Here is a 25,942-nt window from a genome sequence, read left to right on the forward strand (position 1 = left end):
ATAGGAACTAGCTCCCATATGGGATCCTGGTGCATGCAAGACAAGGACTTTAGCTTCTAGGTTACCGTGCCAGGCCCTCTTATATGTTTCTAATGAAAGTTAGGCAACTTTGGAAATTAGTTTAAAATGCAAGCTTATGTTTTAGATGGCTCCTTGGCAGCACAGTATAGGGAGCAAGAACATGCACAGCATAAATATAATCAGAATGAGGGAAATAAGGTCAAACAATTTATTATAAAATAACCCAATATTGTACCTAAATTCTTTGTCTCAATCCCCTCCTCCCTCCTGACTTGAGAAAATGTGTTGTTTTAGACAGCACTCTTTTCACTATTTTGTAAGTTGCTTAACATAAAGCTTTGAGGCTACGCATTTAGTACAGCAGTAAGGCCTCCCTGGGATACCTACAGGTTGGGGTCCCAGCTTCCTGCTAATGCAGACTGCAAGAGGCAGCAGGTGATGGCTTGGGTCCTTGTCACTCACACAGAACACCCCAGATGGAGTTCTCTGCTCCAACTAAGTTTTTTTTTTAAAGATTTATTTGAAAGTAAAGCTACACAAAGAGAGGGGAAGATACAGAGAGGGATATTCCATCCACTGTTTCATTCCCCAGTAGTTTCAGAAAGATTTCCCATCCGCTGGTTCACTCCTCAAATGGCCACATAGGCCAGGGGCAAAGCCAGGCTCCAGAAGCTTCTTCTGGACCTGTCAGAAAATGTAAACATGACTGTTTCATACAATACAAATTTCCTCAAGGAATATTCCTTAGGGCCAGTTTCTCAAGACTGCACTCAGGTTTTCCAAGACAGTTGCATGTTTTATCAATATCTCAAGGTCACGTTTTATAAATTCAATCATTTGCACACTTAGTGGGAAACCAGCTCACATTTAATTGTGACTTGTTTTTAAATTGTACAAGTATTTTGACATCTGCCCCATTCCCCAACACATGTTTCTCTTAAAATGAAAGGAAAACACCAACCAATCACAGGTTTCATGGGTTTAAGAAGTTTATGCCTTCGGTTCCCACTCGCAGCACCCAATACTTCTCTGAAATAGCAGACAGACCGGCAGTGCTAACAGTAAATTTCCACCCTCCACAGATGAAAAGTTCAGGTTCTCTGAGCAATCTCTGTTGTAGTGGCACTTGTCCTGAACTGGCACCTCCCCACAGATGGGGAGCCTTAAATGTACCAGTGAAAAGAATTACATCCCCTTCAAGGGGAAGAAAAAAAAAACCCTCCTCAAAACCCAACAAGCTGGCTGTAGGGTTTTCCCTCCTCCTGTCCCATCTCTTCAGGCTTGTTGTTTGTGTGTGTGTGTGTGTGTGTGTGTGTGTATGTGTTTGCAGTGGAGTAAGAGAGACCAAAACCTAACCTGAGTTACAAGAAACAAGACAGTGATGGCTGTATGGGGAGTGTCCAGGAGCAGCTGAGACTCTCCTTTAGCCCCCCCATTTGATGAATGTGCTTCACAGAAAAACAACAAAAATAACAAATCCACAAAACACAACAGCTACAATTACAAAACCCATTCATCCAAGGGTGGCAGAAGGTAGGAAGGAGAGGTGGGAGGGGCCATGGCACAGGGAGAAAACAAAGGAGTCAAACCAGTCCTGGCGCAGCGGCTGGCAAAATGCTAGAAAATAGCTGCAGAAAACCTGTGGTCCTTTCAGACTCACGGAGGTGTTAAAAATCCATACTGGTGTCAAGAAGATGCTGCTTTACGTGCACCAAAGGCAAAACTTCCAATTCCTCAGAAGGGAATATGCAGAGGGCCCTTGGCAGAGCGAGTCCTGCCTTCCCCAGTTGGGGGCTATAGGGCAAGGTGAGGCGTGGTGGTGTCAGAGATTAGAGAAAGCTGCCACAGCCTCCTTCCAATCCCACCCAGCCCCTCTGATGGCAGGCGACTCAGTGGCCTGCAGCAGCCTTCAGTTTGGCAGGAGACGCATGTGGTGAAGGGAACTTCTCTGCAGAGGTGGAGCTGCTCAGCGCAGACTGCAGGTAGACTGTCTTGTGGAAGAGTCTGTTGCTTAAGAAGACCACCAGGGAGAAGAGGCGCAACTGGAAAAGACTAAATGGCAAGAGATCCGGCAGGTTAGCATCCCAGATCAAAATGATTGCTTCAGTTATGTGGCAACTACATAGGGAAAGACAACACAATGAGATGTGACCAACAATTAGACGTGCCTGCTGAAGCAGAAACCAAAGAAATGTACTGAGTCCTGCTGCTATCTTATATTCACTGAAACCACTGGTCTCAAAGTTTCAAGAGATATGTTTTAGATTACGTCTGCCTGAGACTACTTTTCTGCAGCTGATTTCAGGGCACAAACTTCAAGCCATGATCTGAAGATATCACATGCTGTGGTTTAAAACATTGTCAGAAAAGGCCAATCTCGGTAATAGCTATAAAGGGGAACATGCAAAAGTCCTAAACAGACCTAACATTTGTAACACAAGTATTCTCCATTGGTTTGACCAAAGCAGTTTTTCTTTAAAGCAATAGAAGCAGTGGAATTTTGGAATTTTTGCTAAAAAAAAAAAAAAAAAAAAAAAAAAAACTTTAAAAATGCTTATCATTTTTTTAAAAGCTTTATTTATTTATTTGAATGTCAAAGTTACAGAGACAGATTCCCCAACTGCCATTTCATTCCCTAGACACCCAACTGCCAGAGCTACCTAGGCCAGGCTGAAGTCAGAAGCGTCACCCAGGGTCTCCCACATGGGTGGCAGGGACCCAAGTACCTGGACCATCTTTTGCTATTCCTAGGCCATTTGCAGGGAGATGGTTTGGAAGTCTTAAACTGGCAGCACCCGTATGGGATGCAGGTGGCATCATAGGCGGTAATTTTACGATTATTAATAAAATCAAGTGGCCGGACCATACTGCCCACTACTTCTTTTAAAAGTTGGCCACTCAAGACCGCAATTTTAACATGGTAATTTAAGCCACTGCCTGCAACGTTAATATCCCATGAGAGTACAAGCTTCAGTCCAGGCTGTTCTTCCCATCGCACTCCCTACTACTTTGCCTGGAAAAGCACAAGATTGCCCAAGTGCCGGGAATCCTGATGCAGCACAGAGGGGTCTTGGCTTCAGCCTGGCTCAGCCCCAGGCATTGTGGTCATTTGTGAGTAAACCAGGAGCAGACAACATATCTCTAACTCTGCTTAAAAAAAAAAATGATTTATTTATTTTTGTTTCAAGGCAGATTTACAGAGGAAAGCAAAGACAGAGAGAAATACCTTCCATCCACTGGTTCACTCCCCAAATAGCTGCCACAGCCAGAGTTGGGTGAATTCAAAGCCAGGAGTCTAAGCCTCTTCTGGATTTCCCATGTGGATGCAGTCACAAGGCCTTAGGACATTCTTCACTCTTTTTCTAGACACTAAGCAGGGAGCTGGATTCAAAGTGGTGCAGCCAGGGACACAAACCAGCACCAATATGGCAATCCAGTGCTTGCAGGTAGTGTTAGCCCGCTGAGCCACAGTGCTGGCACAACTCTGCTTTTCAAATAAACCAAAGTAAATGCTGTCCATTCTCACAAAAAATGAGCTTAACTGCATATGTCATCCTAACTGCTAAATTCTTGTGGTTTTTGTTTTTGTTTGTTTAATTTGAAAGGCAAGGAGATAAAGATTTCCTATTCACGGGTTCATAGGATGCTGGATCAGACTAAGGTTGGGAGGTAGAAACTCAACAGGTCTCCATGTGGATGACAAGGACCAGTTACCTGAACCATCACTTGCTCAGGCTATACATCAGGAGGAAGCTGGACACCTAAGCAGCCTCACAATGCAAACCCAGAGACTGCAATATTGGATGGACAATCCTAAGCAGCCCCTTACCTACTGCACCAAATGCCCAACACTGAATTGTTAACTTCTAAGAATGTTGATAATAATAATTACTTCTAGAGGACAGTGTGGTGGCATATCAGGTTAATCCCCCACCTGCAGCATCAGATATTCCATTTTTGTGCCAGTCCCAGCTATTCTACTACTGATCCAGCTCCCTGCTAATGGCCTGGGAAAGCAGCGGAGGATGGTCAAATTCCTTGGGATCCTGCTGCCCAATGGGAGACCCGAAGAAGCTCCTGGCTCCCAGGTTTGGACTGGCCCAGCTCTAGTCTTTGTAGCCATTTGGGGAGTAGCAGATGGGAGATCTCTGCCTAATTTTTCTAATCAAATCAATAAATATAAAAAAAAAAATCAGGCACTGCACTGTAGCCTAGCACCTGAAGTCCTCACCTTGCACACAGAAGAGCCCATATGGGCGCCAGCTCATCCCAGCAGCCCCGCTTCTCATCCAGCTGCCTGCTTATTGCCCGAGAAAGCAGTGGAGGACAACCCAAAGCCTGGGACCCTGCACGTACAAAGCAGACCCAGAGGCTTCTGGCTCCTGGTTTCAGATTGACTCAGCTCCAGCCGTTGTGGCCACTTGGGGAGTGAACGTGTGGACAGAAGATCTTTTCTAAACATAGTGGCAAGCATGGGAACCAGGGTAGGACGGCAGGCCTGGTGGGGGTAATGGGGAGTTGCCCATCTAGGCTGCAGCTCCCACTGGTTTGCGTGAGGGCAGAGTATGAAATGGACAGGATCGGGCTAGACTGAACAACCATTGGTTCGTGTGGAAGACAGGGCTGGAAACAGAACTGACCCAGCAATTGCAATGACCAGCCTATGCATAAGCTGTTATGGTCGACAGACTGTTTCAGACCTGTACTGGCAAACACAAACGAGAATCAGGGCTGGGATCACCTCAGATGAAGTTTTTCTGGGGATCCTTCCAAGTGAACTGCTGATCTCAGAACCCCAACCATGAAGAGATTATGTCAGCCAGTATATTCTGAAGAGATTTCATCATGCTTGGAATGGCGGGAGTGACAACAATTCAGAACTGCTGAATTATCAAAACTGCTTGAGCAGGACCTTCGGAGCATGCCCCACATTGGGGAACTGGGATGGGTGGGAGGCTGGGTGGGACTTCTCCCTTTGTTTCTCCCCTCACCCCAGATACAGAAAAAATATATATTTCAGTGTGGGAAAAAAAAGATCTTCTCTGTCTCTCCTCTCTGTATATCTGCATTTCCAATAAAAATAAATAAATCCTTAAAAAAAATTACTCGGGCCTGGCGGCGTGGCCTAGTGGCTAACGTCCTCACCTTGAATGACCTGGGATCCCATATGGTCGCCGGTTCTAATTCCCGGCAGCTCCACTTCCTCTCTATCTCTCCTCCTCTCTGTATATCTGACTTTGTAATAAAAATAAAATAAATCTTTCAAAAAAAAAATTTTAAAAACATTACTCTTAGAAATACAAAATATTTGCATACATATATTTATGGAGAGAATCTTGGAATATATTACAGTGGTATTTTTCTCTATATACACATTAAGGCTTTCCTGCAATATAAGAGCTTACTAAATTACCACTGATGTAATTACAGTGTTACAGTCCCATTCATTTACTTGAGGAAAACTTCACTCACTACCACTGGTTTATACTTACTATGCTTTTCCAGGGGTCTTTGCTTCATTAGCGCTGATAATGAATAAAGGGAACAGGATGGAAAAGAGGCATCCACTATTTAAAGGGAAAAAAAAATAAAAGGTGGGGGTGAAAACAAACAAAAATAATTAGTCACATGACCTTAGAGAAGACATTAAAATTGCTAATCTTTGCCTCTAGTACAAACGTCTTAATGGAATCTTACTATATCAATGCACTTTTAACGAGAAAAACTATCTAGGCACTGAAATGTTGAATACTGGATCCAGGAAGCCATATAAACAATATACGATGACGCATCACGCAGATTTCAATTTTAACGCTGACAAATGCCTATGACTGTCAAGGAGGAAAATCCCACGTCCTCTAAGCACAGAACTGGGGAAGCAGAGGGGCTCACTATAGGAATAAATTTTATTTCAAATCCCTCTGCCCGAATTACCTGATGATGTATGAGGACTGCATTGCTGTGAGAAAAGCCAAGGGTAAGCCAAACCCAAAGTAGTAAGGCCAGTTCCTTTCTATGTTTGACAACCGCTGGTGCATTTCAATTCCTAAAAAAAGTGAGCCAAACACAATTACACTGAGATTTCCTTTTACTCTAGTAACTAAAGAACTACGGTCAACAAACTGAGGCTTGATTTTGGGTGCAAACCTACCATTTTACAACACAGGTACAGCATATAAATTAGCACTGCGCAAATCTGATATAAAGCTTGTATGCAAAGTTTTTATAATTCAATAATCACAATTTCAAGGCTCAGAGGCTAAGTCAATTAGGACTTCAGCAGCAGTATCCTTTGTCAGGACTAGCCTGGAACAAAGCATGACATCAATAAGAGGGATGCATCTTGCAGGAACCAGCTACCCTCACTCAACCACACTCACCCAGACATAATGCCAGTCTTCTTCTGGTGCTGTGGGAGCTACATATTATTAAGCACCAAAAGGATGGTGTGTGATACTGATACCTCTCCTAGATTCAAAGTTAAACGTTAAACCCATGAAGACAAAGCAGGCTTCTTTCCAAGATGATCTGCCAAGGGCACTAGGTGCTGACTCATTTAAGTCCACTTGGCACTAGCATTTCCAAACCTACCCACTGCATTCTGGGGTTCCTGAGCTGGACTTACCTTTATTGAACCAACGATATTCAAAGCAGTACAGGGAGTAGAGAAGGGACATGTGCAGGAGACTAACCAGCTGGCCAACAAGATGAATGGGAAAGAGACTCACAAACATCCCCTGAAGAACAAAAACAACAAACTGTCATCTTGAAACTTCAGAGACTTAACTCCATTCCCTGCCACACTCCCACCATCACATAATACCCAGGACAGCCAGCAAGAGCAGATAAATTCATATTTCTTTTAATTTTGTGATTTTTAACTTCCCTGTTCCTCTCAAAAAAATACATTTAAAAATCATTACTTCTCAGAAAGAACACACCAACATAAATGTCAAGGCCTGTGTTTGTGATACTCCTTCTAGAGAAACATCTGTGTAACCTGTCCTTGTGCCCAGGGACCAGTCTCACCTGGATGAGGAAAAGAGCCTGCAGCAAAAGGTTGAAGAGCATGTCAGCAATGATTTTGCTCACACTAGGGAAGGGGTGAGGCTTCCTCCCTGACACCTCAAATGCCAAATCAGCTATATCCTACAACAGAGAAAACAGCACACCAACACATGAATTCAATAACCCTGACACCCATCCCAAAGTTCAAAGTCACTACTTTGCCACCAGAACTGCCAGGTGAGAAAAGACCCCAGGTGAGATGGGAAGCTCCAGTGATTTGAGATCATAATTCCATTTCACAAGAGTACAAAGGTCACCCACAGTCTGATTAGCCAAGAAAGGTTAAGGCTGAGAAACAGGTACCTCAACAACAGACTGGGACTGGTCACCTGTCGCCCTATCAGGCTGAAGGATGCACTCTCCATTCTGTCCTAGACCTACCTGAAACCAAATGGCATTCACAACTTTGCTGAGCACGAACAGGGGGAGCACCCACAGAGCACTGAAAACTGACGTGAGGAAGAATTCCAACCATGACCAAACATCTCCATGCAATGATGGATCACCTAAGAAAGGAAAAATTGCACAGAGAAATCAAAACCTGAAAGCCTGATAAGGAACCTCCATTCTGTGATTATTCTTTCTTTCTTTTTTAAGATTTATTTATTTTTATTGGAAAGGTGGATATACACAGAGCAAAGACAGAGACGAAGATCTTCAAGTGGCCGCAAAACGGCTGGAGCTGAGCTGAAACAGCCAGGAGTCTCTTCGGGGTCTCCCACGCGGGTGCTGGGTCCCAAAGCTTTGGGCTGTCCTCGACTGCTTTCCCAGGCCACAAGCAGGGAGCTGGATGGGAAGTAGGGCTGCCAGGATTAGAACCGGTGCCCATATGGGATCCTGGCGTGTTCAAGGTGAGGACCTTTACCACTAGGCTATCGTGCTAGGCCCAATTTTTCCTTCTTACTCCTCTTTGTTTCTTGGTAACACATCACTATAACTCAGATGATCTTATCCTTGGTGGATATCTCACATTCTGGCCAGAATTCTAACTCAGGGTAAACATGGCCATGCACTGCTTTATCTTGAAACAGGGCCACATATACCTTGGTGATCCAGATGTTATAGTGACTAACAGCACACAGTAGGCAGGAAACCAGCAGGCTTACTAACAGTTCAACTTTGGTAACTAACTTCCATTATATATCTCAAAAGGTATTTGAGAGTTCTACATTAGAAACAAATAAAGCTCAGGGATGACATTATGGCAAATGCAGCAGAAGATGGTCCATGTCGTTGGGCCCCTGCAACACACGTGGGAGACTTGGATAAAGCCCCTGATTGACTGGCCCAGATCCAGTTGTTGTGGCTATTTGGGCTGTGGAAGATGTCTCTATCTCTCCCTCTCTCTTCTGTTAACTCCACCTTCCAAATAAATCCAAAATAAACCTTAAACAAAACAAAAATCTAAAGCTCCTTGTACACAGGAAGTATGTTCAATAAGCTAAAGGAGAATGGAAACACTACCTCCCACCTCCATCCCCAGACAGCAAGGAGGCAAGACACACACTTACCAATGATGCGAGCTGTTACTGACTGAAGCACTGGGATAAACACTCGATAGAACAAGAGGAGACTGAACTAAAAGAAAAAAGTAATACAGTAAACTTCAAAAGCTCCTCTTTAAAACAAGAGTTTAAGCTTCGCAAGCAGGATTTCCCTGATGGAGGCACCTGTTACTAAACAGAAAGCCTGACAAAGTACCAAACTTGGACCTATTTCCAGTTCCCAATGTTTCATCCAAGAGGCACAACCTCATTCTGCCTATGAAACAATGAAAGAAGACAGATCTAAAATATTCAGGCTATAAAACAGGTATCTACTACTAAGCTAAGCACATAGTAACAATTTTTTTTTTTAATTTTAAAATTATTTTTGAAAGGCCAAGTTATACAAAGAAGAGCGACGAGGACATAGAGTGATCTCCCTTCTGCTGGTTTACTCCCCAAACGGCCACAACAGCCAGGCTGGGCTGGTCAGAAGTCACGAGCCTCTTCTGGATCACCCACATGGGTACAAGAGCCCAACCACTTGAACCATCTTCTGCTGCTTTCCCAGGTGCAAAAACAGGGAGCTGGATCAAAAGCAGAGCAGCCTGGACTCGAATCTGTGCCCAAGTGGGATGCCGGTACCTTAGACGGCAGCTTTGCATGCTGTACCACAGTGCTGACCTCCAATATTTATTAGTTAAATCTAAAATGAATACCTGAAACCTGGTGAACTCTAGATAATGTTGAGCTGGGGTGGGGCTGGGCAGGCCGCACTGCAGAACAGATTAAGCTGTTGCCTGTGATGACAACAGTTCGAGCCCTCCCCAGCTCCACATGTGATCCAGCTCCCTATGAACACACCTTGGAAAGCAGTGCAACAGAGTGCAAGTTACTGGACCCCTGCAGCCAAGCAGGGAAACCTGAGTGAATCAACAGATGGAAGGTCTCGCTGTCTCTTGCTCTCTATATCTGCCTTTAAAATAAATAAATCTTTATTAAAAAAAAAAAAAAAGATGAGGGGTCTGGGTATGAGTGAAGTGACTGCCTATGATGCTGCCACCCTCCATGAGCATCCACATGAAGACCTAGAGGGAGTCCTGGGGCCTAGCTCGGTCCCAGCCATTGTGGTTACTTGGGCATGAGCCAGCAGAATAAAGATCTCTTATCCTCACTCATCCCCTTTCTGTGTGACTCCCGCAAATAAGTAAAATAAATCTTGAAAAAGAGATGAGTTTAATTACACGCGATACGCAGTCAAAAGGAACAGTTAACCACTTTGCCTTTGAAGTCACCAAAATTCACTTAAGCTTGTGTTCACTCCTAGTTAACAAGAAGGCAGGTTGTCTGTGAGTTTCAACAGCAGCCATCTCTAAAGCACAAGGAGCAGAAGAGCAGCGTGAACCTGCTCCTTGTTGTCCAGGCACATCCACCTTGTCCTCCGACCCCAAATGCTGCTCTCAGCCAAAGCATCTAGACAATGTCAAGACAAAACATCATCTGTCACACTACCAAAACTCCTGGGGATCTTCAGGGCTCTCTTTAATACCACTATTCCCTTATACATGGCAATATCACTGCAGGTGTTCAGAATCCCATGTCACTACACTAACAAATAGCTAAAAGCCGATTCTTACTGTTTCAAAGAAACAGTAGGGAACAATTAACACAGGAACAATCCAAAGATATTTATATGGTACATGGAATCTGAAGAAAAAGAACCTACCCAAAACACTCCGCCATTCCAAGCACAGCACTGGAATATTCTACTGACGATCCGTGGCTCACTAGAAAAGACAGCATACACTTTATCTGACAAGGCACTTCCTCCAACAGCTGTCTACCTTACACACACTAACATTCCCCCATTGTCCTAATGTCAATGAGAGAACATGGAAAATATTTCTAGAGAACTTGTTCTTCTAAAGCACATCACACAGTCTTCTGAAATCTGAGGTTGAAGAGGATTAAAAGGCAGCTTGGGTTAGGATTCTCCTGCAAGTATCCATCAAACCAAATAATTTTTCTGTGGTTCTTAATTTGCCATTCTGACTTTTTTTTTTTAGCACAACATTTTGAGCAAGGATTGCTGTTAGACACACATTTAAGTAAATGTGTTGGGGAAGTAAAACCATCTATAAAACTGATCTGGGAGAAAACACAAAACACAATGAGGATGGTGACTATACAGGAACTTTATTCCATGCTACACAGCCAGTCACTTCCTCCAGTGTCCCCGGGGTACCTTCTAGCACCACACTGCTCTCCTTACCTCTCCTGCTTCCGTTCTACACTCTGGGCTCTCCTCTGTGCCAGGACACTGCTTGCCCTTCTTCGACGTTGTTCTTCTCTCTTTTGCTGGATTCGAGCATCTAGCTTTGAGATGGTGCAGATACCCCAGATCGAATCTTTGATACCCTAGAGACAAGGATACTGCTTTAAAAAAAAAAGGACAACGATGGAGATGACTTTCAAAGCTACATAAAGTGAAAATAGCAGGGGCCAGCATTGTAGTGCAACACATTAAGCCCCCACCTTTGCCACAGCATCCCATTTGAGTCCCAGATGCTCCACTTCTGATCCAGCTCCCTGCTAATGCACCTGCAAGAGCAGAGGAAGAAGGCTGAGTGCCTGGGCCCCTGTACCAGCATGGGAGACCTGGATGAAGTTACAGGCTGCTTTGGGCTCGGTCCAGTCTCAATGTTGCAGCCATTTAGGGAGTGAACCACCAGATGGAAGATCTCTAGTACTTCCTCTCAGCAACTCTGCCTTTTCGAGCAAATACAAATAATAAACCTTCACCCAAAAAACTTACTTAAGGGCGCTCTAAAAAAAAAAAAATCAGAATGAAATAACTATGAAAACCACTGTAGTTTATTGTTTCTAATTCTTAAAAGACTCAGATTTTTAAAATTTTGAAATAACTCCTAATTTACAGGAGAGTTGCAAAAATAATGGAGAACTTGCAAATATCTTCTCAGATTCATCAGTTAATATTTTACCATATTTACAGATATAGACATATATATGCATATATATATACACATATTAACTTCCTGAATTATTGAAGTTAGTTGCTACATTATGTCCCTTTACTTTTAAATTCACTGGATGTCTTTTTTCTTTTTTATCTATTTCAAAGGAACAATAACAGATATGCATATATATCTTCCATCCACGGGTTATTCGCCAAATGACCACAACAGCCAGTGCTGAGCCAGGAGAAAAGAACTTCATCCACGTCCACAGGGGCCTTAAGTATTTCAGTCATGCCTACTTCCTCCCAGGAGCATTTAGCAACAAGCCAGATTAGAAGCAAAGCAGAATGGAAACTTGAATCAGCCCTCTGATATGGAATGCCGAGGTTGCAAGCATAGGCTTAACTTACTGTGCTACAATGCCAGCCCTTTTAGCATATATATTTTAATATTTGTTTTTTCTTTGAGAGAGGAGGAGGATAAAGCAGGTGGGGAGGGGGGAGGAGAGGAGAGAGATATGAAGAGATGCTTCTTTAGGTTCACTCCCCAAATGGCCCCAGTGGCATCTTCCACTGCTTTCCCAGGCCCATTAGCACAGAGCTGGATCAGAAGTGGAGCAGCCAGAAGCTTAGACTGATACACCACAGCTCCAGCCCCAGTATATTTTTCTTTCTTTTTTAAGATTTATTTTATTTATTTGAAATATAAGAGAGAAGGAGAAACAAAAAGGTCTTTCATCCACTAGTTCACTCCTCAAATTGATGAATCAACTGGGTTTGGGCCAAGCTGATGCCATGAGATTTTTCTGGGCTTTTCACATGGATGCAGGAGTCAAAGTGCTTGGTTCTACTGCTTTCCCAGGCACATTAACAGAAAGCACATTAGAAAGAGCAGAGGGGCTCAAGTGGTTAAAGTCATCATCTTGCATGTGCTGGGATCCCATATGGGTGCCACTTCGTGTTCTGGCTGCATGCTTCCCACCCAGCTCCCTGCTTGTGGCGTGGGAAAGCAGTCAAGGATGACCCAAGGTCTTGGGACCCTGCACCCTCGAGGCAGACCCAAAAGCTCCTGGCTCCTGGCTTCAGATAAGCTCAGCTCCAGTTGTTGTGGCCACCTGGGGAGTGAAATCAGCAGACGGAAGATCTTTCTCTCTGTCTCTGCTTCTCTCTGTAAATCTGACTTTCCAATTAAAAATAAACCCTCAAGGAAAGGAAGGAAGGGAGGAAGAGAGAGAGAAAGAAAAGAAGGAAAGAGCGAGCAGACAGGACTTGAACTACTGCTCCTATGGGTTGCCAGCACTGCAGGCAGCAATTTAACAAGCTATACCACAGTACCAGACCATCAGTGCATTTCCTCAGAACATTTTTCACAAAACCGTAACATAATTAAGAAATTCGATACAGGTATACAGAAGTACTGCAATCGACGCCATACTCCAGTTTCTCCATCTGTCCCAACAATGCCTTCTACAGCACTACCTCCATCCAGAAGTCAGTCCAGAATCACACTGTAGCTACTTCTGCCATCTCTTCACAGTCTCAGTTGAGTCAGCGAAAGTGCTGAAGTTTTTGTTTTTCTTTTGCAATATGGACCAGTTATTTTAGGGAATTCCCTCAACTTGAGTCTGCTTCCTCATGCTGAGGTCCAGGCTGAGTAATTTTAGCAGGAATTCCAGAGGTGAAGGCATGCCCTCAAGCCATGGTCTCAGGGGCATGAGACCCGTCTGCCTTTGGCTGGGGATGTCGATTTCAATGTCAAGGTACTAGCCAGCTCTTCACTGCATGCATTTTTCCTCTTGCAACTCATCAGCAATCTATGGCGAGATGTTGCTGAGACTACACAAATGCCTTGCTTATGAAGACCCTTCCTCCCAGGCCTGACACCCGAAACCAATCTTGAAAAACATGGCTGCAAAATCAGCAGTTTTTTAATTCCACCACACACATAAAAACTATGAAACTAAGATAACGCTTTTCCCTATACCTTTTCAGTACTATTGAAATGCCTGCAATATTTCCTATATCCTGTGCTAAATCAAGAGATACAATGGATAAAACACTGGTCTCTGAAAGAACTAGGGCTGGACCAAGATTGGAGGAAGATAAATAATTACTGTCAACTATAAAACGCTGCAGGGTAAGAGCATGTCACACAACACAAAATAACGGGAGGTGTAGCTGGAGGAATGAATATACAGCATAGTAAAGGTAAACAGTAAGATTTATGTCCAAAGAAGTCCTAGGACTGGAATATTCCACCACATGAAAAGGCAGGCAAAGAGATTCCAGAAGCAGTGGCCAATCTGGATTGAAGGATGGCATTATCACCTACAATGATCAGCCAAATAAATGTTAGAAATACCCAAGATACAGAGAAATGGCATGTTCAGTTACTGTCTGATGATAATGTACACAGGAACAGTATGCACCAAACCCTTGATGTCTGAGCAACTTTTAACTCTTATTCTGCTTTTAACTATAAAACTGCAAGTTCTATTTTTTTAAAACCAGAAATTTGACAGCATACTGTAGAGCTGATCTAGGTTTGAGAGTTAACAGTACACAAATGGCAAAACAGTGAAAGCATTACAAGAGGATCGTTAGCTCCTCTAAAACACCCCCTTCCCCCTTCTGTGGGGACATGGCTAGGAGAGTCACAACTGAGCCACTAGACCGCACATTCACGAACAGTAATGGAGATTTGTGCCACTGGTAATCTGAGTGACCAGGAAAGATGGCCTAAGTGCTTGGGCTGCCACTCACTTGGGAGACTGGGAGGAGCTCACGGCTCCTGGCTTCCTCCTGGTCCAGCCTGGCTGTCACAGGCATTTGGAGTGAACGCCACTCTGCCTTTCAAATAAATAAAAAATACACACATTTCTAAAAACACCTAAAGCATTTTCCAGTCAGCTTCTTCAGTGAAAAAGGTCAAGAGGTACTCACCCTGGCTAGGTCCTGCAGGAAGGTTTTGACACTGTCGGCCATCTCTTCACCACCCAAACTATCAACTACACAGAGGAGAGAGGAATGCCCCCAAATCTTTCATCATGAAGGACCTGGAAAATACGGAAGACACATTTATCTTAAGCAAAAGCTACTTCACACCCATTGCTATACCATGACCCCACATACTTACGACCCTAAAATGACAGCATTAGACGCCAGCTTGTAACAGTGAGGAATTGGTATCCCAGGATCCATGGAAACCTAAAAACTATAGTATTTTTTTTTTAAATCACTAACTTCTCTTCCACTTCCAGAGGGAAAATGTGCTCTTAGACCCACGCCTTCAATGTGGAACCCCAGCAAATCTGCTGCTACACTTTCCAAGATTTTTTATTGACAAGGTACTGAATGGCAAAGTGTCTCAGGAGCAATTTTCAGGTTTGCTGCCTATCACCCAGTGCTTAAATAAAACAACAAGAGCTTCGTGGAAGTTCTTACAAACTGTCTAAACGTGCACCTGAGTCAACAACAGAGGCCTCCAGCACACAGCAATGCTTAAGGTATGGCAAAATCACTGAGCAAGGTCCAAAGAGGACTTCCGGCTTTGTCATTTTAAATAGATACTTATGCATAATAAAACAAGCGCACAAGTACCAGTAGATTTTGAACTAGGCCAAGAGGCGGCATTTGGCAGAGCAGTGGAAGGCTGCTTGGGCACACCCACAGCCCATAGCCTGTTCTGAGGCCTGGCTGTTCTGCCAATGCACATCATGGGGAAGCAAGTGATGGCTCAAAGGATGAAGTTCCAGCCACCAAGCTGGGACACCTGGATGTGAATGGAGCTCCCAGGTCCCGGCTTTGACCCTCACCGTTACGGGAGTTTGGGGAGTAAACCAGCCAGCAGTTGGGAGTGTACTCATAGGCTCTCTGTCAGCATGCTTCTGGATCTCAAATATAAACAGGGACCAGCTTTTTAAAATTTTTATTAGAAAGTCAGATATACAGAGAGGAGGAGGAGAGACAGAAAGGAAGATCTTCCGTTCCTTGATTCACTCCCCAAACAGCTGCAGTGGTTGGAGCTGCACTAATTTGAAGCCAGGAGTCCAGAGCTTCCTCCAGGTTTCCCACACAGATGCAGGGTCCCAAGGCTTTGGGCCGTCCTCCGCTGCTTTCCCAGGCCACAGGAAGGGAGCTCGATGGGAAGCTGGATGGGATTAGAACCGGTGCCCATATGGGACCCTAGTGCATGCAAGGCAAGGACTTTAGCTCTAGGCTATCGCACCAGGCCCAAGACAAGCTTTATAAAGTGTGATTAAGATGCTGCTCATTATGCCGGCTTTCTCAATCAGGATCTGGGTTCAGGTCCCCACTCCACTCCTATCCTGCCTCCTAACAAGCTGAACTCCAGAGGGCAGTGGGAGACGGCTCTGGCACATGCAGCCTTGCCTTCCATGTGGAGCTGAGGACCAGGTACAAGACACCTGTCTACCCAGGCCTAGCTGTTTAGGATAGGAGCTCAATCTGCCTTTCAAAGAAATAAACAAAAGTTATGAAAAGCAAAATTCAGGGACTGGGATTGTGGCATAGCAGATAAAACCAACACCTGCAATGCCAGGGTCCTCTGTGGACGCTGGTTCGAGTCTTGGCTGCTCCACTTCTGATCCAGCTCTTTGCTAAGGCACCTGGGAAAGCAGCAGAAGATGGAACAAGCACTTGGGTCCCTACAGTACCTGTGCAGGAGACTGGATTAAACTCCTGCTCCTGGATTCAGGCTGGTCCAGTCCTAGCCATCATGGCCATTTGAAAAGTGAAACAGCAGATAGAAGATCTCTCTCATTACCTCTCCTTCTCTATCCATAACTATACCTTTCAAACTAATCTTTTTTTTTAATTATATTTAAAAATGTGGGCCCGGCGCAGTGGCCTAGTGGCTAAAGTTCTCGCCTTGAACGCACCAGGATACCATATGGGCACTGGTTCTAACCCCAGCGGCCCAGTTTCCCATCCAGCTCCCTGTTTGCGGCCTGGAAAAGCAGTGGAGGACAGCCCAAAGCCTTGGGACCTTGCACCTGCTTGGGAAACCCGGAAGAGCTCCTGGCTTCAGATCGGCACAGCACTAGCCATTGTAGCTACTTGGGGAGTGAATCATCAGACAGAAGATCTTTCTCTGTCTCTCCTCCTCCTCTCTGTATATCTGATTTTGCAACAAGAATAAATAAGTCTTTAAAAAATTATATCTAAAAATAAATAAAATTGAAAGTGCCCAGGAAAAAAGTTGTGATTCTATAGTTCTCAACCTCCTACTAAACTAAGTGCACTATTCTCAATTTAAGAGAATTTTACACACAGCAGCTTGTGTAAGTTTCAAAGCATAAACACACTTTCCCTGACCTTTAACCATCTCAACGAACTGCACCTCACTGACGCAACTGGACCTGGGCCACTTAGAACTGGAAGAGCAGGGACTAGAGTGGCAGGAAAGCTGCTTGCACAACACCCACAGCATCTTCTGCTCGTGGGGTTAAATCCTACCAAGGCTCTCCATGCAGGAACTCCAGTCTCCAGGATGAGAAACGCATCCACTCTCCTTCCGTCCAAGCAAACACCTCAGAGTTCTAGACACACCTCTGAGGATGCCCTGACAGGACTCTAGGCCCGGAGGGGTGGGGGTATGACAGCAAAGCTGAAGGATGAAGCTCAAGACTTCCTATGTGCGCATCAGTTCACGTCCCAGCTGTTCCACTCCAGATCCAGCTCCCCGCTAAAGTGCCGGCTGGAAGGAGATAGCCCAAGTACTCGGGCCCCCGCGACCACATGCGAGACCCGGATGAAACTCCTGGCTTTGACCTGACCAGCCTTGGACACTGAGCGTATTCGAGGAGGGAACCAACCAACAAAAAGCTCCCTCTCCATATCTCTTTCTCTGTGTAACTCTTTCAAACAATAAATCGTTTCAAACAAACAGTACTGAGACTATAAAGTGGAACAGATGAAAACGAAGCAAACATAATCCCACTGAAGACCAAAGCAGCCCGGAGCTGTGTAAGGCCATCAGTCACGCAGGATTTCTCACGGGACACGGACCAGGAGCCAGCCCTGGGGTCTGTGTAGCTCTGCCTGGCTCAGCCTGGCTTGAACTTGGGCCAGTTAACACCTGGCTGCTGCCTGCACCAAGCAACAGGGAACCTACTAACCAACAGCGGCGTCTGAAGCACAAGCCATTTTAGTTTTACCCCGAGATTCTAACATCCTTCTCCAAGGGTGTATGGGGACTATCTGACAAACAGCCTGGGGTATGAAGAAAAATTTGTCACCCTTTTGGAGCACACGCAGTCCCAATAAGAGGCTGTAGTTTAAGTTCTGGCTGCTTCTCATTCCAGTATTCCTGCTCTTGGTCACCCTGGAAGTCGCTGGCTCAAGTCCCTTGGGACCCCTGCCAGCCAGGGCAGAGATGCAAACTGGTTCTTACTTATCTCGTGGCTGCTGTCTGTCTTTGGAGATGAAACCAGAGAATAAAGATCTGTCTCTGTCCCTCCGCCTTTCGGATAAAACAATTTCCCAAATTTACAGAAAGCGGCCTGGAGTTGGGAAAGCGGCGTTGGGCCTTCCTACTTTAGCTCTGCAATGAGGACTTGAGTTTAACTGAGCGCTTTTCACCGGACAAATAACCTCTCCGACGCCTTCAAAGACGGCGGGCCATGACATTCCTGACTGTCATCAGAACTCGTCAAGCATCTACTGACACAGCAATGCAGCTTCATTTACAGCACTAGTCCCAGGAAGCAGGAACCTGGCATAACCCCTGCCCAGGCACAGAGAAGGTAAACACGCTCTCTTCTCCCGGGGCGCCACCTACTACCTGTCACCACTCGGCCGCAGCTCCGCGGCCATCCGACGGCAAGGCCAGTCTCCCTGCCCAACCACAGGCGTGCACGGAGTGCTGCCCACGCTCACCACCAGCCGCACCACGCCGCGCCCGTGGCAGCGTCGCCCCCAGCGCCGGGTCCTGCGCCACGACCCTGCGCCCAGCTCAGCCCCTCGCCCGCAGCCTCCGGAACCCGCGTTCGTGCGCCGGGCCTGCCCTCACCGCCCCGGCCAAGCAGCAGCACGGGCTGCGCACGGGGTCAACGCGCCGCGGGACCCGCACTTCCCCGTACCTCGGCCGCCGCCGCTCGGCCCGGTCCCTCGGCTCCTCCGCGCCCGGCGCCGCTCCGCCGGGGCGCTCCCAGGGCCGGAGCCACAGCGCCCGCACTGGGCATGCCCGGCCGCACGGGGCGGCTGGGAAGGGGGCGGGCGCGCCGCGGGGCGCCGGGGCCGAAGGGGGCGGCCCGTGCGCAGCGGCGGAGCCTGGGAAATGTAGTCGGCGCGGGTCCGCCCGTCGCGCGCCCGTCCGCCCGTGGCGGGGCGCTGGGACTCCGCCTGGTGGCTGCACGCACCATGCGCGCCGTCTCCGCTGGGGTTCTGCGCTCTCAGGTCCTTGGTCCCGATTCTGCTCTCACAGGTCCCTGCTCCCCTTCCTTCTCCTACCCGCGTACTTTCTAAGATCCTATACTCTCATACCAAGGTCACCTTGCTTTGTTGGGTCGGAGATTTTCTGTAATCAAAACATACAAAGCAGGGTGGGTTAAATTTGATTTAACGCAGAATGATTGAAAAAAAGATAAGTTGCCATGCAGTTAAGTATTTGCCCTGATGGTTTTTGGGAGTGGAGGTAAGGGCGATGTAGGCTATTGCTATTTGCGTCTCTTCGTCCCATCAACCCTAAATCTACAAAGGCGATAAAGGATCCCCTGCGGAGTCCTTGTAGAGACCCTGCAGGCCCAGCTAGCACCGCTCCGCCCAACTCAAAGCGTTAATTTTATGGGCGGTTGGTTTAGTCTGGAAGCTCTCAGGGAGGGACTCTAGGCTCGGTGGTATCCAGCATCCCCCTCTGCCTCAAAGAGACTCTGGAGGGGCTTAGGTTCAGGACTAAGAATGAAGCTGTAGCAAGAGAGAAAATCGTGCAAATGTCCATGGGAGCCCTTAAAAGCAAAGTGCCAAAGAGCTAGCAAAACCCACTGCTTCCATAGATGAGATTAAGTATACAGGCAATTGTAGGACAGTAAACTATGTGAGAAGGCTAGAAGAATATAAAAGTTACTTTAAAGAGGTGTCTTTCTACAGGATCCTCCACTTCTTTTTCTTTCTTTCTTTTTTTTTTTTTTTAATAAGAAACAGAGAATTACAGAGAGATGGAAGATCTTCTGTCTGCTGGTTCACTCCCCAAATGGCAGCAACCAATGGTTGGGGCTGGACTGGGCTGGGGCTCCTAGCATGGGACTCCAGCTCACAGTAACATCCCAGATTCCTTAGCGAGGGGCTAGAGGGGAAGTGAACCAGCTGGGACTCAAACCGAGGCCCATAGGGGATGCCCAACTTACAGGCAGGCATTTTATACACTCTACGACAATGCTGACCACCAGTTTCCCATTTTTTTTTTCTCAAATTTTATTTCCTATTGCAAAGTCAGATATACAGAGAGCAGGAGAGACAGAGAGGAAGATCTTATGTCCAATGATTCACTCCCCAAGTGACCGGAACAGCCAGTGCTGCACCGATTCGAAGCCAGGAACTAGGTATTTCCTCCAGGTCTCCCACATGGGTGCAGGGTCCCAAAGCTTTGGGCCATCCTCAATTGCCTTCTCAAGCCACAAGCAGGGAGCTGGATGCAGTTTCCCATTCTTGATGTTACTTTCCAGCTAAGACAAGAAGCTTATTTCCGTATGGGGGTTTTAGAGTCAAAAATGCCTTTCTTTGACTTGTATTTTTCTTTTGTTTGTTTTGGAAGTGCTTTCGTCTCAAAACAGCCTTTTGCAAAAGTAGTGTAATTTAGGAACGGTGTATTCTCTCACCCTTTGAAACGATCAGGCCTCCTCTATGACATTTTTTCTCCCTTCTTCCCAACCTGCTGTTTTACCCCAAATCACTCACTTCCCTGCTTTCCACTTCCCACTTCTATCACCTCTAGCACAAGCAAGATACAGTGTAAGAGAACACTTGAGCAATGCAGGCCTGATTGATAGTAAGCTGCACTTCAGGTGAGTTACCACTGCCCTGTTTATATCATCATGAGGAAATGAGGAAATAGGAAAATGGGGAGTGGTGCTTTGGGTGGAGTTTTCCAGGAATTTGGATGTTGCTCATTTTCTGGCTTTGTAAGGAATAGTGTATACTCAGGGACCCAAATACTTGGGTGATGGCTCAGGTGGGTCTGTTGGAGACCTAGATTGGGTTACCAACTCCATGGTTTGGCCTGGTCCACCTCATTTCTAGAAAAGAAAGAAATGGAGGAAGGAAAGAAGAAAGAAAGGGAAGGAGGGAGGGAGGAAAGCAGGTTATTCCTGAAATTAAAAATAGGAACTATGTGTGTTCTTTCCTCAGCTTCATATAGAAATAAAAGACTGGGAATCCATTGCAGACAGGAGTTTTATTTGTGAAGTGAGTGAAGTGAAGCTGAAAGAAGGAAGAAAGGGATAACATTCCTGGGAGGAATCCGGGAGATGGGGTGTCTCTGGAAAGAAGAGAGACACCCTGGATTTCAGGAAGTGTCGGGCTGCTAAGGGTTCCCTGACTCCTTGTCTGGACAGGAACTACAGGTCTTCCCAGGCAAATCCTATGTTACCCACTTAAAGGTGTTATTTTCCTTGTCGCTGGTAAAAACAGCGATGTTCCTATAAACATCTATGGGGATAATGCCCCCAAAAAAGCTACCATTTACAATGCAGAATTTTTTAAAAGAAGTGATAAGACATTGCTATAGCTGACAGCCACTAGATTTGGCATAATGGATAAAACTGCCACCTGTGATGCCAGCATCATATATGGACATCAGTTTAAGTCCTGGTCGCTTTTCTCATGATCCAACTCCCTTCCAATGGGCTGGGAAACCAGGAAAGGATGGCTCGAGTGTTTGTGCCCCTGCACCCATGTGGGAGACCAGGAAGAAACTCCTGACTCCTGGCTTCAGTCTGACCTATCTCCAGCAACTACAGCCATTTGGAGGGTGAATGAGTAGATTCTCTCCCACTGTAACTCTGCTTTTTACGTATATAAATCTAGAAAAGAAAGAAAGAAAGAAAGAAAGAAAGAAAGAAAGAAAGAAAGAAAGAAAGAAAGCAAGCAAGCCAAAGTAGCAACAGCACATCAGAGAAAATTAATCTCATGGTACAATGAAAGACTATGATGAACAGCAGAAACTGAATCAACGTGGACATTGAATGTCATTAGATAAGCGGGAAGGAAAGAAGAAAGGAAGAAGAAAGAAGAAAGAAGAAGAAAGAAAGAAAGCAAGCCAAAGTAGGCAACTAGCAACATCAGAGAAAAATTTAATCTCATTGGTGTCCTAATTGAAATAGACCGATGATGAACAGCAGAAACTTTAATCAACACTGTGGACATTTGAATTGTCTCATCTTACATAATGCTGGCTGAAAAGTTAAAGAATATTCCTATTCAGTGGGTGCCATGGGTGCCAAAGTATTGTGCCCAGATAGGCTACAGAGTACTCAATGGATGTTTTAAAGATTTGATTTTTTTTTTTAAGTCACAGTTATAGAGAAAATGACTGCAACAGACATGACTAGACTAGATTGCATCCAGGAGTCAGGAGCTTCATTTAGGTTTCCTGTTTGGGTGACTGTGGCCCAAACACTTAGATCACCTTTTGCTGCTTTCCCAGGCACATTGGTAGGGAACTGGATTGGAAGTGGAACAGCTGGCAAAACTGGCACCCTTATGGAATGGCAGCACTGCAGACTCAACCTGCTGAGCCACCGTGCAGGCCCCTCCATAGATACTTTATGTAAGTGTAATCAAGAGCAAAATGCATTTCATTCTGTGCCCACATGGGAGGGTGGCAGGCATGTCTGGGACCTAGGGGTGTCGAGCAGGCAGGGGACATGTGGGAACGTGGGGACTCGTGCCCAGGTGGGAAGAATGAGCTTGGAGAATTTCCCACGTCCTTGGTCCTGGGCAGGATGCGGGTAGGGGATGGGACAGACCTAGGATGGAATGCTTGGAAATCTACCTTTCAAATAAATAATGGCATTGGACTCCACTCCTCTCCCAATCCAAGCAGGGAGCAGGATCAGAAGTGGCACATCCACAACGTGAACTGGCCTCACTGAAGTGAGTGAATGAGCTGAGCTAAGTGTGGCTATGGTAAAATCAATAAGAAATGAATTGCCTTGAGGGATGACACTCTGATTACCTATTTTCTTGCTAAATACAGTATCATCTGCATGAAAGATCTGATTCATGAGATCTATACAGTCGGAAAACACTTCAAAGAAACAGACAGCTTCCTATGGTCCTTCAAGTTATCTCTTCCCTGAGGTGGGATGAAAAGAACCCATTTTATAGAAGGTAGAGATGCTGGCAGCAGGGAAGACCAGATCAACAGGCTTATAAGAATGAAACTCTTTGCAAAAGTGTGCCACTTGATGAAAAGACTGTGATGAAGGACATTTTCTTAATACTACTTTTGGATAGCTTTCTGAAAATACTCTTCTTTTATTCAATATCTTATTTATTTTTATTGGAAAGATATATTTGCAGAGCAAAGAAGAGAGCCAAAGATCTTCCATCTGCTGGTTCACTCCCCACATGTTTGCTATGATAAAACCTTGCTTTCAACTTAAGATCAGTTCAGCTTTGTCCCTTGTGGCCATTTGGGGAGTGAACCAGCAGATGGAAGATCTCTCTGTTTCTCTTCTCTGTTTCAAACTCACCTTTCTTTCTTTCTTTTTTTTTTTTTTTGAAGATTTATTTATTTTTATTAGAAAGTCAGATACATACAGAGGACATACAGATTCACTCCCCAAGTGATCACAACGGCCAGAACTGAGCCAATCCAAAACCAGGAGCCTGGAGCCTCTTCCAGGTCTCCCACATGGGTGCAGGGTCTCAAGGCTTTGGGCCGTCCTCGACTGCTTTCCCAGGCCACAAGCAAGAAGCTGGATGGGAAGCAGAGCCACGGAGGTAAGAATCAGTGCCCATTTGGGATCTGGTACATGCAAGGCAAAGACTTTGGCCGCTAGGCTACCGTGCCAGGCCTGACAGCTCTTTCTGTCTTTTTTTTTTTTTTAATATCTTAGATCTATTAAGAGTCAGGGTTATTATTTTTTTAAAAGATTTATTTATTTTTATTGCAAAGTCAGAGATATACAGAGGAGAGGAGAGACAGAAAGGAAGAGCTTCCATCTGCTGATGGAAGTGACCACAACAGCTGCTGCTGCGCCAATCTGAAGCCAGGAGCCAGGAACTTCTTCCAGGTCTCCCACATGGGTGCAGGGTCCCAAAGCTTTGGGCCATCCTTGACTGCTTTCCCAGGCCACAAGCAAGGAGCTGGATGGGAAGTGGAGCTGCCAGAATTAGAACCAGCACCAATATGGGATCTTGGCACGTTCAAGGCAAGGACTTTAGCCACTAGGCTATGGTGCCAGGTCCCCGACAGCTCTTTCTTAAGATTGATTATTTGAAAGGTAGATTTGAGGGCCTGGCATGTTGGCCTGGCAGCCTTGCACATGCTGGGATCCCATATGGGCACTGGTTGGTGTCCTGGAAGCCCCACTCTCAATCTAGTTCCCTGCTTGGGGCATGGGAAAGCAGTCCCAAAGCTTTGAGACCTTGTGCCTGCATGGGAGACCCAGAAGAAGTTCCTGGCTCCTGGTTTTGGATCGGCTCAGCTCCGGTTGTTGTGGCTACTTGGAGAGAAGATCTTCCTATCTTTCTCTCCTCCTCTCTATATATCTGCCTTTCCAATAAAAATAAATAAATCTTAAAAAAAAAAAGAAAAGAAATTTGGAAGTCCCAAGAGGCAGCTTTACCCACTATATCACAATCCCTTCTCCTCTTTTTTGATACCTCATGATACTAGTGAAAATAACTTTCTTATCCTTTATATTTTATTCAAGAACCTAGTCTCCAATTTGACCTAACAAATGTTTCTTATTTTGGAAATCTAAGACTTAAGCCCATCTTTTATAAGATGTTCCCTTTCACTCAAAATACTTGCAAGTAAAGGCGCCGTAGTTATTAACATGAAGCCAGCTGGTGTGCCAGAAGGAGGTTGATTTTCTACTCATTCTGTTTCTGAATTTTATTGCCCATTTTTGGAGAAAGAGATCAACTTTACACTCCTAACTAAGAGCAGGTGTAGTGGATCAGAATGTGCTGTTTTGGACAATTTTCTTTACCTCTCTCATGCTTTGGTGTTCTCTAATGTTTCCAGGAGCACTCAAGTTACAACCAGGTGACCAGCCTTCTACGTGCCGGGGATGAGCCTGTTTGAACAATCCGGTAGGAGTTCATAGAGCTGGTACTTGTTACAGGCAGAGCACAGGGAGATCATTTGCTTAACACTGCCACTGGGTCCCCTGTCACCTAGAATGCCTGTCATCAAAACCGAGCATACATTCTCTTTGTCTGAAAAGAGAGAGGGTCTTTAGATGGGAAACTCACTTTAGTGAGAGTTTCTCATAGGTTGGAGGAGAGTTTTTGTTTGTTTTGGTTTATTTCTCATTTATCTGATAGACAGAGTTACAGAGACAGGAGATAGGGACAGTCCCATGACAGCTGGGGCTGGGCTAAACTGAAGCTGGGAGTGGCTGTCATCCAGGTTCCCTCTTGGATGCAGGAGCCAAAGCACTTGGGTCATCTTCTGCTGACTTCCCAGGTACATCAGCAGAGAGCTGGCTCAAAACTGGAGCATGTGGGTCTCAAACCAGCCCCCATATGAGACGACAGTGCCGCACACTGAGGTTTCACTTGCTGTGATGTAACTCAGGCTCTGAAATTACTTTCTTTACAACACGACTGGTTATAAAGATCTTCAAAGAGACGGATTGTCTCTGAAAGGAAGCTTCTGACAAGAAGACTACAACGTCTTTGAAGGGTGATGATGATGCAGGGGACACAGCCGTTGACACCAGCTACACTTTATGGCTTGTTAGATGGACCCATTAGATAAGACAGGAAGAGATTTCCAAACCCAGGACATCCAAAACCTACACTCCTAATCAGCAGGAAGTAGCTACAGAAAACATGATGAAACCACACCCTTCAGCAACTTTAAGAATAGGGATTCTTTCTGAGGAAGGCACAATAGTTCTGGCTGCAGAGTGTATGCTGGCTCACTCCTGCCCTTTTTTTTTTTTTTAAAGATTTTTATATCTTTTTATTGGAAACGCAGATATACAGAGAGGAGGAGAGAGAGAAAATCTTCCGTCCGATGATTCATTCCCCCCCCAAGTGGCCACCACAGCTGGATCTGAGCCAACCTGAAGCCAGGAGCCTCTTCCAGGTTTCCCATGTGGGTGCAGGGTCCCAAGGCTTTGGGCCATCCTCCATTGCTTTCCCAGGCTACAAGCAGGGTGCTGGATGGGAAGCGGGCTGCTGGGATTAAAAC

General features: G+C 45.6%; 1 protein-coding gene across 1 annotated transcript; it reads right to left on the minus strand.

Annotated features, from left to right (window-relative positions):
- Positions 1 to 870: 870 nt before the first annotated feature.
- EI24 (EI24 autophagy associated transmembrane protein) lies at positions 871 to 18,713 on the minus strand. Its single transcript, XM_040976761.1, has 11 exons — positions 18,654 to 18,713; positions 14,494 to 14,606; positions 10,846 to 10,991; positions 10,300 to 10,360; positions 8,601 to 8,667; positions 7,471 to 7,595; positions 7,051 to 7,170; positions 6,647 to 6,758; positions 5,956 to 6,067; positions 5,514 to 5,588; positions 871 to 2,073 (listed from the first exon to the last, which is right to left on the minus strand). The coding sequence occupies exons 2-11, from the start codon at positions 14,533 to 14,535 to the stop codon at positions 1,911 to 1,913; spliced, it is 1,023 nt and encodes a 340-aa protein (XP_040832695.1). The 5' UTR covers positions 14,536 to 14,606; positions 18,654 to 18,713; the 3' UTR covers positions 871 to 1,910.
- Positions 18,714 to 25,942: the final 7,229 nt, after the last annotated feature.

This window comes from Ochotona curzoniae, unplaced genomic scaffold (genome assembly GCF_017591425.1).
Source record: "Ochotona curzoniae isolate NIBS_2020 unplaced genomic scaffold, NIBS_Ocur_1.0 contig_2723, whole genome shotgun sequence".
Classification (NCBI taxonomy): domain Eukaryota; kingdom Metazoa; phylum Chordata; class Mammalia; order Lagomorpha; family Ochotonidae; genus Ochotona; species Ochotona curzoniae.

Bases quoted from the DNA above. Each gene is read 5' to 3' on its own strand.
- EI24 (XM_040976761.1), bottom strand. From the start codon at position 14,535: ATGGCCGACAGTGTCAAAACCTTCCTGCAGGACCTAGCCAGG. The intron at 8,668-10,299 runs GTAGGTTCTTTT...TTTTTCTTTTAG, and splicing joins GGAATGGCGGAGTGTTTTGG to TTCAGTCTCCTCTTGTTCTA. The intron at 6,068-6,646 runs GTAAGTCCAGCT...CACTTTTTTTAG, and splicing joins ATATCGTTGGTTCAATAAAG to GAATTGAAATGCACCAGCGG.